The following is a 15,952-nucleotide window of genomic DNA, read 5'->3' on the forward strand; positions in this document are numbered from 1 at the left end:
TAGTTTGTTTGCCTGCATTTCAGCAGATCTTTTCTGCAGGTTCAATCCATAGACTTTGTGACCTGCTTCATTTCAAATTACTGGTACATTAGAGAATTCAGTGAAACATAAACCGAAACTCACCTGCACTTCCCTACTAGGGGTCCCTGGTTGCCAGAGGTGTTCTGAAAGGCTAGTATTTTATTCATTTGTCCTCAGCCTCATTTTGATGGAGTTATTGGCTAGTCTGCTTCCTAAGTTTAAAAAAGAACTAGATAAATTAATGAAGGACAGGTCCATCAATGGCTATTAGCCAGGATGGGCAGGGATCATATCGCTAGCCTCTGTTTGCCGGAAGCTGGGAATGAGCGACAGGGAATGAATCATTTGATGATTACTTGTTCTGTTCATTCGCTCTGAGGCACCTGGCATTGGCCACTGTTGGAAGTCAGTGGGCTAGATGGATCTTTGGTCTGACTAAGTTTGGCCATTCTTTTGCTGCTCCCGCTTGAGCCTTAGAACACGACAAGCACACTATGTCTTCTCTATCCCCTCCCCCCAAAAGTTCCCAATATTCTGGGTATTTAGCCCCTTTTCTGCAGGCGAATGTTTAGAATCGGTTCACTCATGCAGCCACAGAACAAGAGAGCTGCACCCTTCTGGAAAATGTAAGGTATTGGGTTGCGCAGAAACAAGCCTACCTCTTGCCAGTGCCCTTTAGGGAACAACTAGATTGGGTTAAAAGCTGTCAGCTCTGTAAAGAGCTGTGTGGAGTTGGTGAGGTGGTTGCCCCTTGAAAACCTTAAATACGGAAGATAGCACACCACTGCTGCCCCTCTTCTCCCCCCCCCCCCCCCCCGTCCCAAGTAAAATAGGAGGAAAGGAGTGGCAGGGTGTATATCCTAACTAAATCCAAAACTGGGCAAAGCCTTCCAGCCAAGTAGAGAAATCCCTGAAGGTCACTAAACTTTAAACTTGAAGTTTTGGCAGTTTTCAGCCCAGAATGCTCGACTAGCCTTTGTCTTGGGTTTGGTTACAAAAGGTTTTGAGAGACTGTTGTCCCTGCCTGCAGGTATATGGGATCTTGGGGAGCAATTACCACACAGGTGGGGTGCAAAATAAACTTTATTAAGAAAATGCAAAAACAGGGAAAATTTAATAGTGAGGGGTATGGGGTTTGTTAAGGTAGGCAATTGGGGAGGGAGTTCTTTTAGTATAGTATAGGGGGTTTCAATAGTGGGGTACAATACAGTGGGGTACAATACAGTTGGTAACCAACTAACACTGAAGTATAAATGTAACAGGTAGCTAACAATTTCTAGGTAAAGGGTGTGTCACAGCAGCATATAATCAACTAACAGTTATGGGTAAAATGTGTTAAATAACCAACAACTCTAGGTAAAAATGTGTCACAGTGGTGTAAATATAAAATGTGAGGTGTGTGAGAGAGAAAAAGGGTAACCAATGGGGTTTTATGCTAGACTTCAGTAATACAATTGAGGTTTGGCAGCAGTAGGAGCGGGGTGAACACGTGGGGGAAGGGATTAAAAGAGAGAGAGAGAGAGAGAAAGGCAGTGGTAGAGGAATGAGGTTAGGGGATGGGGGAAGAGGAGCACGTGGTGGAGCAGAAACCAAAGATAGAGGCGCTACAGAGGGAGATTTAAACTCAGGGAGACACAGAGAGCAGACAGGCTGCAAGTTTAAACAGCAGAGAGACTGCAATGAGTGACTGGGGAGCTCGGGGGGGGAGGAGGGGATTGGGGCAGTGGGAAGACAAATTCAAATAGTAAAAACCTTATCTATCCCCTAACTTAATCAAACTTATATAAAATGACAAGCAGCTACAGAATACAACCAGGCAATGATTTTCTAAACTTATCTTAACCAACAATTAGGCAACACAACAAATATCACAGAAAATTACAAGCTCTACAATCTTAACAAAGTATGACTTATTAAATTAAAAAAAAACAAGACCTATGGTGCACCTTATGCTATGGGGAGGTTACAGAGGGCAGAGTGGTATGTATCCAGGACCCAGCTCCCAAGGAAGCCAAGGGATGGTGGCTACAGCGGTGGATACAGCTGAAAGCAGAGAGCCCCAAGGCAAAGCCCACAGGAGCAGAGCTTAGCAGTGGCAAAGAGCCCTGTAGTTTAAGAGAGGTTTTAAGACACAGACCAAGGTTTAGCTTGAGTCTGTGTGCTGGGGAAACAGAGCCAGCAGCTAAAATAATAAAATAAAAGTATAGAAAGTTTTTACAGAGGGATTCTTACCAGTCCCCAAGGCAGCAGCAAAGGCAGAAGCAGCAGCAACATCAGAAGAGGCAAGGAGGGTTCGGTACAGTCTCAATAATCAGGAGATCTCTCAGGTAGCAATTCGTTCTTCGTGGGGGGGTTTTTTTCAAAAATGGGGGTACGCTCAAAAATAAAACGAGAGCGGAGAAAGGACCCCCCAGAACCCCTGGCTGATCAGACCAGGCAGCAATGCAGGAACCTTTCTGAGGTGTGTTTCAAAAATGTCTGGTTTTAAAGGCAAACTTGGGCAGTTTCCCACCAGTAATCCTGATAGGCTCCCTCTGTCACAGGGGAGGGGGCACAGGGGAAAAACTGAAGGTAAGCCCAGAGACATGCCTGGACATAGTCCTGTGCAATAGGTGACTCAAGAGCACATGAGACTGACTCATGCCCAGGATCTTAAAACCACAATAGGCCTTGCAGCTCTGGACATTGCCTACCCTACACCAAGCCCAGGTTCAACGAGGTGATAACAGGACTAACCCTTTGAAAAGGGCAGTGGTCCCACTTAGCATGCAGCACAAATGGCCATCCCTTTGAGAAGGGCAATGGCTCTTGTTAAACAACTTAAGGGGCCCTCCCTTTGAGAAGGGCAGTGGCCCTGGTAAACAACTTAACAGCCAGGGAAGGGCGGCCACAGGAGAACAGAAAACAAAATGGAGTCTGGGGAAACAAAATGGAATAGGGGAATAGCTGTAACGGACAACTGTCAGTTTAGCTGGTTTCAAAACAATCATCTTAACATAAACAAAGAAATATAATCCAAATCTCAATAGCACACCCTTTCAGTAGCATGCCCTGATTTTTTTTTTCTCCCAGTGTTCTGAAGGTTTTTTCTGCTGTGCTTTTATAAGGTTTTTTTAGGGCTGTCAATCATAGTTAACTCAAGTGTTTAACTGAAATTGATTGCGATTAAAAAATTAATCTCTAATTGCAGTTTTAATCACACTGTTAAACAGAATACAAATTTAAATTAAATATTTTGGATGTTTTCCTACATTTTTATATAGTAGTCTGTTGTAACTGAAATCAGTGTATATTTTTATTACAAATAATTTGCACTAAAAAGGATAGATTAAAGAAATAGTATTTTTCAATTCACCTCATTCAAATACTGTAGTGCAATCTTTGTCATGGAAGTGCAATTTACAAATGTAGATTTTTTGTTATATCACTTCACTCGAACAAAACCATGTAAAATTTCAAAGCCTACAGGAGCACTCAGTCCTACTTCTTGTTCAGCTAATTGCTAAGACAAACCAGTTTATTTACATTTAGAAGAGATAATGCTGCCCTCTTCTTATTTACAATGTAACCAGAGAGTGAGAACAGGGATTTGCATGACCTTTTTGTAGCTGGCATTGCAAGGTATTTATGTGCCAGATATGCAAAACATTCATATACCCCTTCATGCTTCTGCTACCGTTCCAGAGGACATGCTTCCATGCTGATGATGCTCGTTTAAAAAAAAAATGCATTAATAAAATTGGTGACTGAACTCCTTGGGGGAGAATTGTATGTTCCCTGCTGTTTTCCCTGCATTCTTTGGTATATTTCATGTTAGAGCAATCTTGAATTATGACCCAGCAAATGTTGTTCATTTTAAGAACACTGCAGAGTTCACAAAATGTAAAGAAGGTACCAGTGTGAGATTTCTAATGACAGCTATCGTACTCAACCCAAGGTTTAAGAATCTGAAGTGCCTTCCAGAATCTGAGAGGGACGAGATGTGGAGCATGCTTTCAGAAGTCTTAAAAGAGCAACACTCCAATGTGGAAACTACAGAACCCAAACCATCAAAAAAAGAAAATCAACCTTCTGCTGGTGGCATCTGACTTAGATAATGAAAATGAACATGTCTGTCCACACTGCTTTGGATTGTTATTGAGCAGAACCCGTCATCAGCATGGATGCATGTGCCCTGAAATGGTGGTTGAAGCATAAAGGGACATATGACCTTTTAGCGCATCTGGCACATAAATATTTTGTGATGCTTGCTACAACAGTTCTATGAAACATCTGTTCTCATTTTTAGGTGACATTGTAAACAAGAAGCAGGCAGCATTGTGTCTCCTGCAAATGTAAAGAAACTTGTTTGAGCAATTGGCTGAACAAGTAGGAGACCGAGTGGATTTATAAGGCTCTACAATTTTTACATTTTTATTTTTGACCACAGTTTTTTGTACATAATTCTACATTAGTAAGTTCAACTTTCATGATAAAGAGGTTGCACTGCAGTAGTTGTATTAGGTGAATTGAAAAATATTATTTCTCTTGTTTTTACAGTGCAAATACTTGTGATCAAAAATAAATATAAAGTGAACACTGTACAGTACACTTTGTATTCTGTGTTGTAATTGAAATCAATATACACCTCTGCCTCGATACAATGCTGTCCTTGGGAGCCAAAAAATCTTACCGGGCTATAGGTGAAACTGCGTTATATCAAACATGCTTTGATCCGCCGGAGCGAGCACTGCCCCCGGGAGCGCTGCTTTACTGCATTATATCCGAATTTGTGATATATCGGGGTAGAGGTGTATTTGAAAAGGTAGAAAACATCCAAAAATTTCCAAGAGCGAAATGGACTCTCTTGGCTTGGCAGAACTTTTTATCTTTATGATTTTGATGAACAAGATTGGTTTTGTTTTTAAGCATTTTTTATTTTGGCTATTCAAATTTTCATAATTACAAGAAATGAGCGGTCAGACAATTTTATGACCTGTTGAGATTCAAAAAGTTAAAGCTTTATCATTAAAACACAAATTGTCAACATCTGGTGTCAAAATGTGTAACGTAAATATTCTTATGCCTTTAAACTCTTAAGTTCTCAAGCAGTATTTTTCTTTCTTTGTCTGTAAATTTTGATTATTATAAATGAAAATATTTGTCAGTTTGTGTATGGGGAAAATCAACTTTTACCATCATTTTACCAATAAAAATCAAATCCTTCCAAGTCTAACTTGACAGTGGATCAGTGAAGCTGACTAGACACAGCTGTCAAGGGAACCAAGTAAACAAACTGAAAAAATGGAGAAACTTTTTCACTTCTTTCTAGTTATTTGGATCTTGGGTGTTTAGCTGTGGTAGGCACACAGTTTTCAGGCAAGTGTAACTTTCAGGTTGAAGGTGTCCCTGGCAAGAAGCCTATTAATTAGTTTCATATTTGACATATTTGCTTTTCTTATGCAGACATCCAACAATCTGGAGGACAGTGCTAGATAGTGTCCAGCTGTGCTGCATTGTTGTGTAATGTTTTAAAAGAAGGTTGTCACCAAGGCTCTCCCAGAAACAGGAAGTGCAACTGTTAGAGCCCAATTTGGCTGTCTTGTGTTGTTGGACAGCTTTTACTTTTGGTACCTTTTGAGCTTTTTCTTCTGAGAAGATATATTTAGTTTTTTAACTTTTGGAACGTGATCTTGAAAACCAGATACTTTTTGATTAAATGCAAGATATTAAAAGGGGATATGATATAGTGGGAAAGCCAAGATGATGGCAACAATCACACAAATATTCTGAACTGCCCTCCAACTGGTATGACCTTATTGCTGATTAAATATCCCTATGTATTTTGGTCACTCTATATGAATAGTCCACTAATGCTGATTTGTTCTGTGGATAATGAGCATTGTTCTGGTGTGGCAATGGCACACTATCCCGGTGTATTATCATCTCTGCAATGGGGAGAGACTTGTGTGGCATCTCTTTAAATAACCTTTTCCAGAATAAATAAAAATGTTGCTTTTCTCTTTGTTTCAAAACCACAGCGCACAGCTGCTCTTTATCCTTGGCTGGAATATAAAACAGGCCTATGGCAGACTACACAGCAATCTACTGGCTTTATTACCAGTAGCTGCTGAACTCTTAGTGCTAACTTAAACAGCTCATAAATGTTAATCACTTCGCAGTTTTGCTGGAGAGCCTGTCTGCATGTCTGAGGCGCTGGCTAATAAGTTCCATGTTTTTCATGAACTGGTGACTTTTTTTAGCAGAAGGTCCAAATAGCAACTTAAGTTGTCAATAGAATTATTAAATGTTGGCATCCTTTCGAAATTATTGGCATTGCTTGATTCATACATATTTGCTGAACATGCGGTGGAATGAGTAGACCATTCAACAGAATACATTGTTGGCTTACTGGCCTGTTTTGGACATCTCTGACTAAATTTAATCCAAATCTAATCTGAAGAAATTCCATACAATTCTCCCTGCACTACTTAGATAGAAACTAATTCCACCACTTATTCAATTTAGGTAGTCTACTTCCAGCAAAACTGATCAGATTAAATACATATGCAATAACTATATTTAATTTTTTGCAAATTTAATGTCAGGAAATGTAAAATTTAAGGTTTTAACTGAAGTGTTAACTTGACATTGCATGCATTTGCTTAGTAAAACCTTAAACAGCAATGTGTTAAGGTGTCCGTTTTAACAAGAGAAACAACATAATACAGATCCATAAAATAAGGGCAAATTCCAAGGCATGGGAACTTTTACTTATTTTATTTTTAATTGTTTTGTACAGAACATACTACAGAAGGGCCCTGAATCTGACTGGGGCCTCTGGGTGCTACTGTAATACTGCCACTAATAAAAGATTTGTCTTGTAGCAATCCTAACTCTTACATTAGATTCTTAACTATATATCCTACATTTAGTTAGTATGTTTTTTGCTTTTTACTTTCCTAGGGAATCAAGTAGGAAGGAAAGGGGGCGGGAACTGGGAACAGCAGAAATATTAACTGGTGCATGCCAACTAGAAACATAGTACCTTTGATATGTCTGCTTCTTTTAAACTCATCATTACATGACCATTAAGGATAGTGGGCACTTAAATACACACTTGCTTTTTTTACTAGGACTGCACCTGACTTCATGTTCTTGAGGGCCAATGTTCTATTTAATATTTTCCATCCATGTTCAAAATAAATTTTATGTGCACTGAGGTATCTGTGGCTGTGTGCCACCAGTAGAAACAAAAAATCTAGAGATGCATACTTCTAAAAAAGTTACCATAGGGATAATTACTCCAGCCAGGACAGGTTAGGCATTTTAGAACTCACACTTGAATTCTTTGCGTAGTAAGGGGAAAAAAAATGAAATGCATATACCAGTCAAAACACTAAAATAATACACTTTGAAAGAATAAAATTATGGCAAATATATGTGCATTGCAGGAAGTACCAAGAAGTAATAACAATAATACAAGTATGTGTTGGGAGGTGAGTGTGAAAGAGACTGCATGTGATCCAGAGACTGTGTGTATGCTGGCTGCTGGGGAAGTTTCTGAGGGCTTGTCTACATCAGAAAGTTGCAGCGCTGGTGAGGGAGTTACAGCGCTGCAACTTAGGAGGTGTACACATCTGCAGGGCACCACCAGCGCTGCAACTCCCTGTTTGCAGCGCTGGCCGTACTCCCGTTTTGTCTCGGGTGTAGAGGATCCAGCGCTGGTGATCCAGCGCTGGTAATCAAGTATAGACACTTACCAGCGCTTTTCTTGACCTCCGTGGAATAAGCAGGTATCCCAGCATACCTGAGGAAGCCTCTGGTAATCAAGCTGGTCTCCTTCCCCGTCTTGCTCTCGCGTTCCCCGAACCCCGAGCAAGCAGGTCTCCTTCCCTGAGGTTTGCTGGGTGGTTCCGGGAACGCGAGAGCAAACCGCGGCGAAGCTGGTCTCCTTTCCCGGTTTGCTCTCGCGTTCCCCGAGCAAGCAGGTCTCCTTCCCTGCGGTTTGCAGGGTGGTTCGGGGAACGCGAGAGCAAACCGGGAAAGGAGACCAGCTTCGCCGCGGTTTGCTCTCGCGTTCCCCGAACCCCCGAGCAAGCAGGTCTCCTTCCCTGCGGTTTGCAGGGTGGTTCGGGGAACGCGAGAGCAAACCGGGAAAGGAGACCAGCTTCGCCGCGGTTTGCTCTCGCGTTCCCCGAACAAGCAGGTCTCCTTCCCTGCGGTTTGCAGGGTGGTTCGGGGAACGCGAGAGCAAAACCGCGGCGAAGCTGGTCTCCTTTCCCGGTTTGCTCTCACGTTCCCCGAACCCCCCTTGAAGCCGCCCAACAGCGCTGCAGTGTGGCCACATCTAACACCACTTGCAGCGCTGGTTGCTGTAAGTGTGGCCACTCTGCAGCGCTGGCCCTATACAGCTGTACTAATACAGCTGTAACAACCAGCGCTGCAAAATTTTAGATGTAGACATGGCCTGAGAGATACCAAGCACGCCGTCTTTAAGTCACTCCCTGGCAACTCTCTTGCTCTGTCCTGAGCCCTGTCTCCCCTCCCCTGCTCTGCGGAGGTGGGGTAAATGGGCTAGGGGGAGGGGAAGAGTGTGTGTGTGTGTGTGTGTGTGTGAGGGAGGGAGAGACTGATAGCTGGGGAAGTCTCAGAAACTATGTGCTGTCTCTTTAAGAAAGGCACTTGCTCAAGGTTCAGACCTCAGACCACACTAGCTAAGTCCTGAGCTCCTCTGTGGAGATGGAGTTCCGGGGGAGGGGTAACACTCTGACATCAGCTTCCATCCTCTGCTGCTCTGCTCAGGCAGCAGGAGGGTCCTGGGAGCAGCTGCAGGACAGAGCAATATGGCTGCAGAGCAGTGGCAGGAGGGGCACCTGAACACATGCTACTGGATGTGCGCACACTGCTAATCAGCTGCCCAACCGTGCAGCTTACAGGGAACACAGTTGAGGATCCTCCCATTTCACCAGACTGGATTGGTATAAAAACCCTCCTTGTCGTCTTCCCCATCTAGGGAGGGGAGTATGTGACAGACCTGCTCCTCAGACATGTGATCTGGGAGCGGACTATGGACTTGCTCCCAGTCATGTATTTTAGGCTTCCTCTATACCAGGGGTAGGCAACCTATGGCACGCGTGCCGAAGGCGGCACGCTAGCAGATTTTCAGTGGCACTCTCACTGCCCAGGTCCTGGCCACTAGTCTGGGGGGCTCTGCATTTTAAATTAATTTTAAATGAAGCATCTTAAACATTTTAAAAACCTTATTTACTTTACATACAACAATAGTTTTAGTTATACGTTACAGGCTTATAGAAAGAGACCTTCTAAAAATGTTAAAATGTATTACTGGCACGTGAAACCTTAAATTAGAGTGAATAAATGAAGACTCGGCACACCACTTCTGAAAGGTTGCCGACCGCTGCTCTATACTCTTCATACAGGCAGTATGTCCTTCCAGTTCTCTTACAGTGGCCAACCACACTTCTTATGGTGCTCAAGGTCCCTGCAATGACAGGAAAATGATTAAATGAGATAAATGTCACCTGCACCCCTGTGCTGCAGAGGAAGGCGAGCCCTGCCCCATCCCCTAAAATCACTGCTAATCTAATCTGGGGAAAAATTCCTTAATGACCCATATAATGTGATCATTTAGACCCTGAGTATGTGAGCAAGAGCTAGCCAGCTAAGCACCTGAGAGAATGAGGTAGTACTGAGCAGAGCCCACCCCACCAGTGTACCATCTCTGGCTGTGGCTGTCCCTGTTACTGCAGAAGGAAGAAGAGAGGAAAAACCTCCCAGAACACATTGGGGGAATATCTTCCTGGCCCCCTGTCAGTGGCTGGCTGAAGCATGAACTTCAGGAACTTAAGATATAAACCGGAAGTGAACCCCTGGGCCGTTGAACCCTGCTCCCCGTCCTCACAAACAATATGTTGATGTTTGCCTGCCAAGTTTCAAACGTAAAAGTAACAATTCCCCAGTCACAATCCCTGGATGTAACTGTTTATCAAGAAAAGCTTAGGGTATGGCTACACTTGCACTTCAAAGCGCTGCCGCTGCAGCGCTGCCACGGCAGCACTTTGAAGTTTTGAGTGTGGTCGCAGCGCCAGCGCTGGGAGAGAGCTCTCCCAGCGCTGCATGTACTCCACATCCTCTACGGGTGTAGCTTGCAGCGCTGGGAGCCATGCTCCCAGTGCTTCAGCACTGATTACACTGAGGCTTTACAGCGCTATATCTTGCAGCACTCTGGGAGGTGTTTTTTTCACACCCCTGAGCGCGAAAGTTGCAGCGCTGTAAAGCGCCAGTGTAGCCATGGCCTCAATCCATCTCCTCCGTCAGCGTGCGCACACAAATGGATTTTTGTCTAGGCTTACAAATTTTACCTTTGAGCAAAGCCCCCCCCCATTTATTGAAAATCTTTTCTGAAAACTATCCTTTTGGAAGAAATTGAGTACTGAAAATGGATGTTATAACAGAAGCTGTTTTAAAAACTTAGCTGTAGTATTAGTTATGCACAATGTAATTAGGTAAGCAAATGCAATAATAGCTTTTGGCAGCATACCAATGTTAGTGTGAATTTAACATTGATAAAAAGCTCCAGAGTGATGCCACTAGAAAAAAGTAATAGGCTGGTGGACTACAAAAGTGGGTTGATCAGTTGTGGTGAACAGGCATATGTACATATCAAACATAACTTAATGGGCAGCCTTCGCTACTCTCAGCAGTGTCTGAGAATGCAATAGATGCAAATTGAATTCCTCTCATATAGTTGTTTCAGGTCAGGGTTGAGGAAAAGAGCGTTGACTGCTTTTTTGTTAAGTTCTGTGCTTTAAAAATTTGTTTCTTAACCTACTGACTGAGACTGAATTTGAACCAGTGAGCTTGAAATGTTTCCAAATCTCTGCGATATTTTATAAAACAAGCAAGTTCAGTTTTTCACTTCATTGCCAATTCCCGAATTCGACTTCAGACATTCCCTAAATTGATCCAGGAAGGTTTGCATATATTTCATGTATTGCTTTTAGGTATTTGTGCTCATCTTCAATTACAAACCTAGGGTTTGTTGGGCAAGGGCACTTGGTCAGCAACAGTCAGAGCAGTGTTCCCTTTCCTAGGTAGGGAAACATCAGTAGCACCTTTCCAACAGCTCATATGACTCAGAAGCAGAAGGAGAGGCTCAAGTTTGACTTAGTGAATAACTTTTGTAGGAAAGACTACGGGAGTGTAGAGAGGAAAACCTGTGGAGAATTGAATAGATACAACCAAAAGTCTAAATCTGTCTTCTGGGTTTTCTGTGCTGTTAAAGTGAGTTTTGCAGTACAAACTTGAATACTAACTCAATGACACATTTGTCTTATTTTCTTGCAGATCTTCAAGTTGCTCCATTTTAATTTTCAGTGCAGACCTTTCTGCTCCCTTAAGTTATTATAATCTTTTTTGCTGCTCTGCAAAGACGTGAAGATGTCTCGCAGCCCTGATGCGAAGGAAGACCCTGTGGAATGCCCCCTTTGCATGGAGCCCCTGGAGATTGATGACATCAACTTCTTCCCTTGCACCTGTGGCTACCAAATTTGTCGCTTCTGTTGGCACCGTATCCGCACTGATGAGAATGGACTTTGTCCTGCTTGTAGAAAGGTAAATATCCTGGAATAACTGCTTGCTTTGCCTATGTCATGAGGGTCCTGCATTGATTAGTACACTCTTACATCAGGGAACCTTGCTTCAAATGACAGTATATATCTGGTGTGAGCATCTCATTTTCTGGATCCCATCTGTACATATCAAAATCATTATGCAACTAGTAGTCATCTCTGCAGAATAAATCCAGAAGTGGAATAGCAGTGGAGCATGCAGGTCAGGACTGAGGTGTGTGGGTGGAGTTGTTAAAGGAGAACTTAAAAAAAAAAAAAAAAAAAATGTGGGAATCGGGATAGTGATGCACTGGTGTATCTGTTTGTGGATAGATGGTGAAGATTAAAACAGCTGGCTATGCTGCAAGTGAGCATAAAGGTCTGGTGGTAGAGCTGTGCAGGAGTTCATAAAGCACCCCTTTTTGCTGTACCTGTTGAGCCAGAGCTATTCACTTTTATTGACACCTACTTTACAAGCTATTAATTCTTGGTGAGAGTGCTTGACAGGTGTCTAGTTTCTTCTACCTTTGTCACCAAATGCTCAGATGTACCTTGAGTGCCATACTTACGACTTTGCCCATTCTGTCCAGTCACAATTCCAGTTACCTGACATGTTTTGATTGTCTGCTACCCTCTTAAACTCTTTAAAACTGATCTTCAAGTCTGCTGACCTTCCTGTCTCCTAGGGTCACAACTTTGGAATCTTTGACTTTTCTCTTTTCTTTCCTCCTCATGTAGTCTCAGCTAAAATCTGTTGCTTCCTTCTGCCTTCATCACCCAACACACCTCTTCAGAAATCCTTGGTAATGTCTCCTTTGATTATTATAACTTCCTATCCTGTCTCCTAGCTTTTCACCTTTTTCCCTCTAAACCCAGTTACAGAGGTCCCCCTTTTTTCCCTGTTTTAAGCATGTACCTCTTCTCACTGAGTCCCTTCATTGGCATCTTGTCTCTTACGGCATCAGTTCCAGCTCCCTTTCTAGGCCCTAAGTAACCTTGCTATACCTGCATCTGTGCACTTGCTGCCTCTTTCTTCCATATGCACCTTCAGTCATCTTACCATGTTGCTCCTTTTGGGTCTTGACTACAGTAAAGAAATTTTGGCATGCTAATCACTATTTGGACTCTCTAGCAAGCCTGAAAAGCACCACACATCAACATACACGTGTAATCAGTGGTGCACAGAAGCTAGCTTCACTGTTTTGGATTGGACTTCCTAAAAGGAAGACTAATCAGTGTCATCAGTCACTCTCTGTCTCCACCAGTGCAATGCCATTGTCGACAGTAAATTCTGTTGTAATAATGCCAATGATATGATTATTCCTTCTGCTACAGTCCCACAGTACCTGTCACTGCTTTTGGAGCCTGTCTGATTTATCTTCTATACTCTGCTGGCTTGAGGACAAACTTTCTGGAATCTTTTTACCTGTACAAATACTGCTTCATGCCCCTGAAATGTTGTTGTACAGTATTTCTTGCCAGTATTCACTCTTTTGTGATTACTGTGTGCTTGCAAGCTGGTTTTGGAGCATGTCTCAGAAGCCACCGTAGAAACATGCTGCCAGGTATTCCTCAGCAGACTTTTGAGCACTTGTGAATGTCTGGATTAAGGAAATGGTTACAGCTGACCCCTGTAATTTGGAACACTTTGGCTCACGACTGGGTGTCCGAATGCCTTACTGAGCTGAATGTCATTTGCTCAGGAAAATAGTGCTGGGAGAAAAGAGGAGGACTGGTGGTGCAATATTAAGGCTGGGGATGTCAGCAGCCATTCCAGGGCAGGGAGAAAAATCTGCCTTTATGATGAACCAGACAATGTTCTTGGCATTCTCCCATCTTTGGAGCATGAGATGCTTTTGAACAGAACTGTGGCACCCACCCCTGGGCTGTTGAGGAACCTGGAAAGAAGAGAACACTGCCTTCCAATGCGCTGTGTGAAACCAGTTGGGCAGATGAGGACCTAGGAATGCCAGAAGCTTTGCCAGGATCCCAGTAACATCTCTGTCTAAAACTCTAGAGATGGTAGCTGCAGCAAAAGCAGTCATATTGGTTTGTGAAGATGACACCTTTGGAGACTGAAGGAATATCTGTGCAAGGTATATGTGTTTGTTTTTTTAACTCAGGTTTTTGCATGGTTGGGGTTTGGGAGCAGTTTTCTGGGTTCACATGAACATTCGTATTGGTGTGAAACAGGATGAAGATGTAGCATCATGTGAAGATAGGAGTTCGTCTCTTCCTACCTGCCTTTTCTAGTTCCCCTGGTGCATCAGTGCTCTAATTCCCTCATCCTCTGGATATTGCTAGTTTTGGAAGTCCCACCTGTAACCCCCATCACCACCTTTCCACATTCAGCTACATGGATCAGTTCTGAGGGCAGAAGCACCCTAGTAGCTGAGCCATGCCTTGTGATCATTCTAAGGCTAAGTGCACTGTATGGTCTGGTGTAAAGTATTCACTACACACCACACCTCACCAGCACAGGTATAAACATCTCTGTAGATGGTGAGCCATTGCTTAGGTGAACAGAATGTGCCAGAACCTTAGGGCATATACCTTATGTGGTTCTCTGCTCAAGCAGTGTCTCCCCAATCTACACTGCTGTTTTTAGCAATTTAATGTCCGACTCTTGGAACCTGACTCTCTCTGCCACACAGAGAGACTATGGCAGTAGAGACAGCAGGCAGAGGCTCATTGACATAAGCATATTGACTCACTCCATATTTCTCATTTCAGAGATCACTTCTGCAACAAGGCAACAAATGGGAAATGTTTGGCATATCCATTACATGGCAGGAATGTGACCATGCATCTGGGAATACAAGAAGCAGAGTGCTTGACAGATCCCTTGGGCAAGGAAAAAAAAACTAGATCTGTTTTTCAACATTTAGAAAAACATGTAAAGGAACAATTTTAAGTTTGAAGGAAAATGCAACTTCTTTTTAAATGCCAAGGGAATTTATCCAAGAGGACAAAGAATGTGTGAGGAGCTATGTACATCATGATAAAGAAATAAAACTTCAAGACAGAGTTCCCCTGTGAACTTTTGATGGAGTACATGCAGGGCCAACGGCAGTTTGCATAGTTAGCCCAAATTTCAGCATAAAACAAAAGCTGGCTTGCTGTCTTTTTGTTATGTATTAGCTACTTTTTTGAAGGTAGCTTCCATGTTTCGTGGTAAAATAAATTTATGCAAATTAATCTCAGTTAATAGTTCTGCAGGCATAGTTGAATTACCTTAAGCAACACTGCTTTACTACCCCCATATCCTCTGTGTCCAAAAGCATCTAAATGCTGGTAATATTTTTATTAAAAATTAATGTATTGATGGTATCAAACCCAGTAGCAACTATAGAATCAGTGATATTACCTTAAACTGCTAACATTTCAGTATGCTGCCTTCAAGCATTAAGAGTATTGATCCCTTTGCATTCCTACAACGGCAGAATATGAGCACAAAGCAACTCTGGTTTGGTTCATATGCCTGTTGCAGTGTTCATAATTGTCACACTTTTGGTGGCACATCTTCACTGTTCACCTCATCCTTTGCTGCAAGACTCATGCCTTCCTCTGTTCATTGTCAAACACTTCCTTTGCTTTTACAATATTGGACAGAATACAAGAACTGGATATCACGACGCTGTTCACTGTATTCAGTAGGTATTTCCACTTTGCTTTCAGCGGCACACTTGACCACCTTCCTGCACACAGTTTGTAGCTGTACCACTGTCCGGGCTTGTGTAATTGGGATGTGACTTCTTGACTGAGAGACGAAATTGATAAGCAGTTGCTGAGAATCTGTGGAATGGAAAGAGTACTCCTCTGTCCATTTCTGAAAAGTTGTCTTTAAAAATTCTGGTACAGTGCACCCTGCCTTCCCTCGCCCATTCCAGTAAACATCTAGGAACTATGCACCATGATCTTGTAAGGCTTTTGCCACCATGGAGTGGTAGACTTTTGTTTATTCCTGGCCTTGATCAGGTGCACATTGGTTCATCTATAGCTCCAGCAATTCAGGAAACCCAGTTGTTCGAATCCATCAGTGGTCTTGCAAATGTTTGCTTGCTTGATTGTGTGCCCCTGAAACACTTGATCTCTGTTGCGATATTCAAGGGTTTCCAGTCCGTCTGGTGCCTAATTGACTGGTTGGTATCCAGGGTATACACCTTCCTTGGGACAAACACTGCTTTTTTCTATAGAGAATGATGCTCTCATGCAGGTGATCTGAAGCTTCCCAAAGAGGTGCAAAAGTCTTCTCCTTCGAGTAGTGTCCCTATGGGTGCTCCACTGTAGGTATATCTACGTCCCTGTGCCTCTGATTG

At 42.9% G+C, this 15,952-nt stretch overlaps 1 protein-coding gene across 12 annotated transcripts in view; it reads left to right on the forward strand.

The window, feature by feature from the left end:
- The window catches only part of CNOT4 (CCR4-NOT transcription complex subunit 4), a 130,711-nt gene that overhangs the window by 52,600 nt on the left and 62,159 nt on the right, over positions 1-15,952 (forward strand). For all 12 annotated transcript variants that reach the window (XM_050933913.1, XM_050933923.1, XM_050933904.1 and 9 more), the window contains one exon: positions 11,371-11,637. In XM_050933913.1, coding sequence (XP_050789870.1) covers positions 11,464-11,637 — 174 coding nt within the window. In that variant the 5' untranslated portion in view covers positions 11,371-11,463. The remainder of the gene's footprint in view (positions 1-11,370; positions 11,638-15,952) is intronic.

Source organism: Gopherus flavomarginatus, chromosome 1, assembly GCF_025201925.1.
Source record: "Gopherus flavomarginatus isolate rGopFla2 chromosome 1, rGopFla2.mat.asm, whole genome shotgun sequence".
Classification (NCBI taxonomy): Eukaryota; Metazoa; Chordata; order Testudines; family Testudinidae; genus Gopherus; species Gopherus flavomarginatus.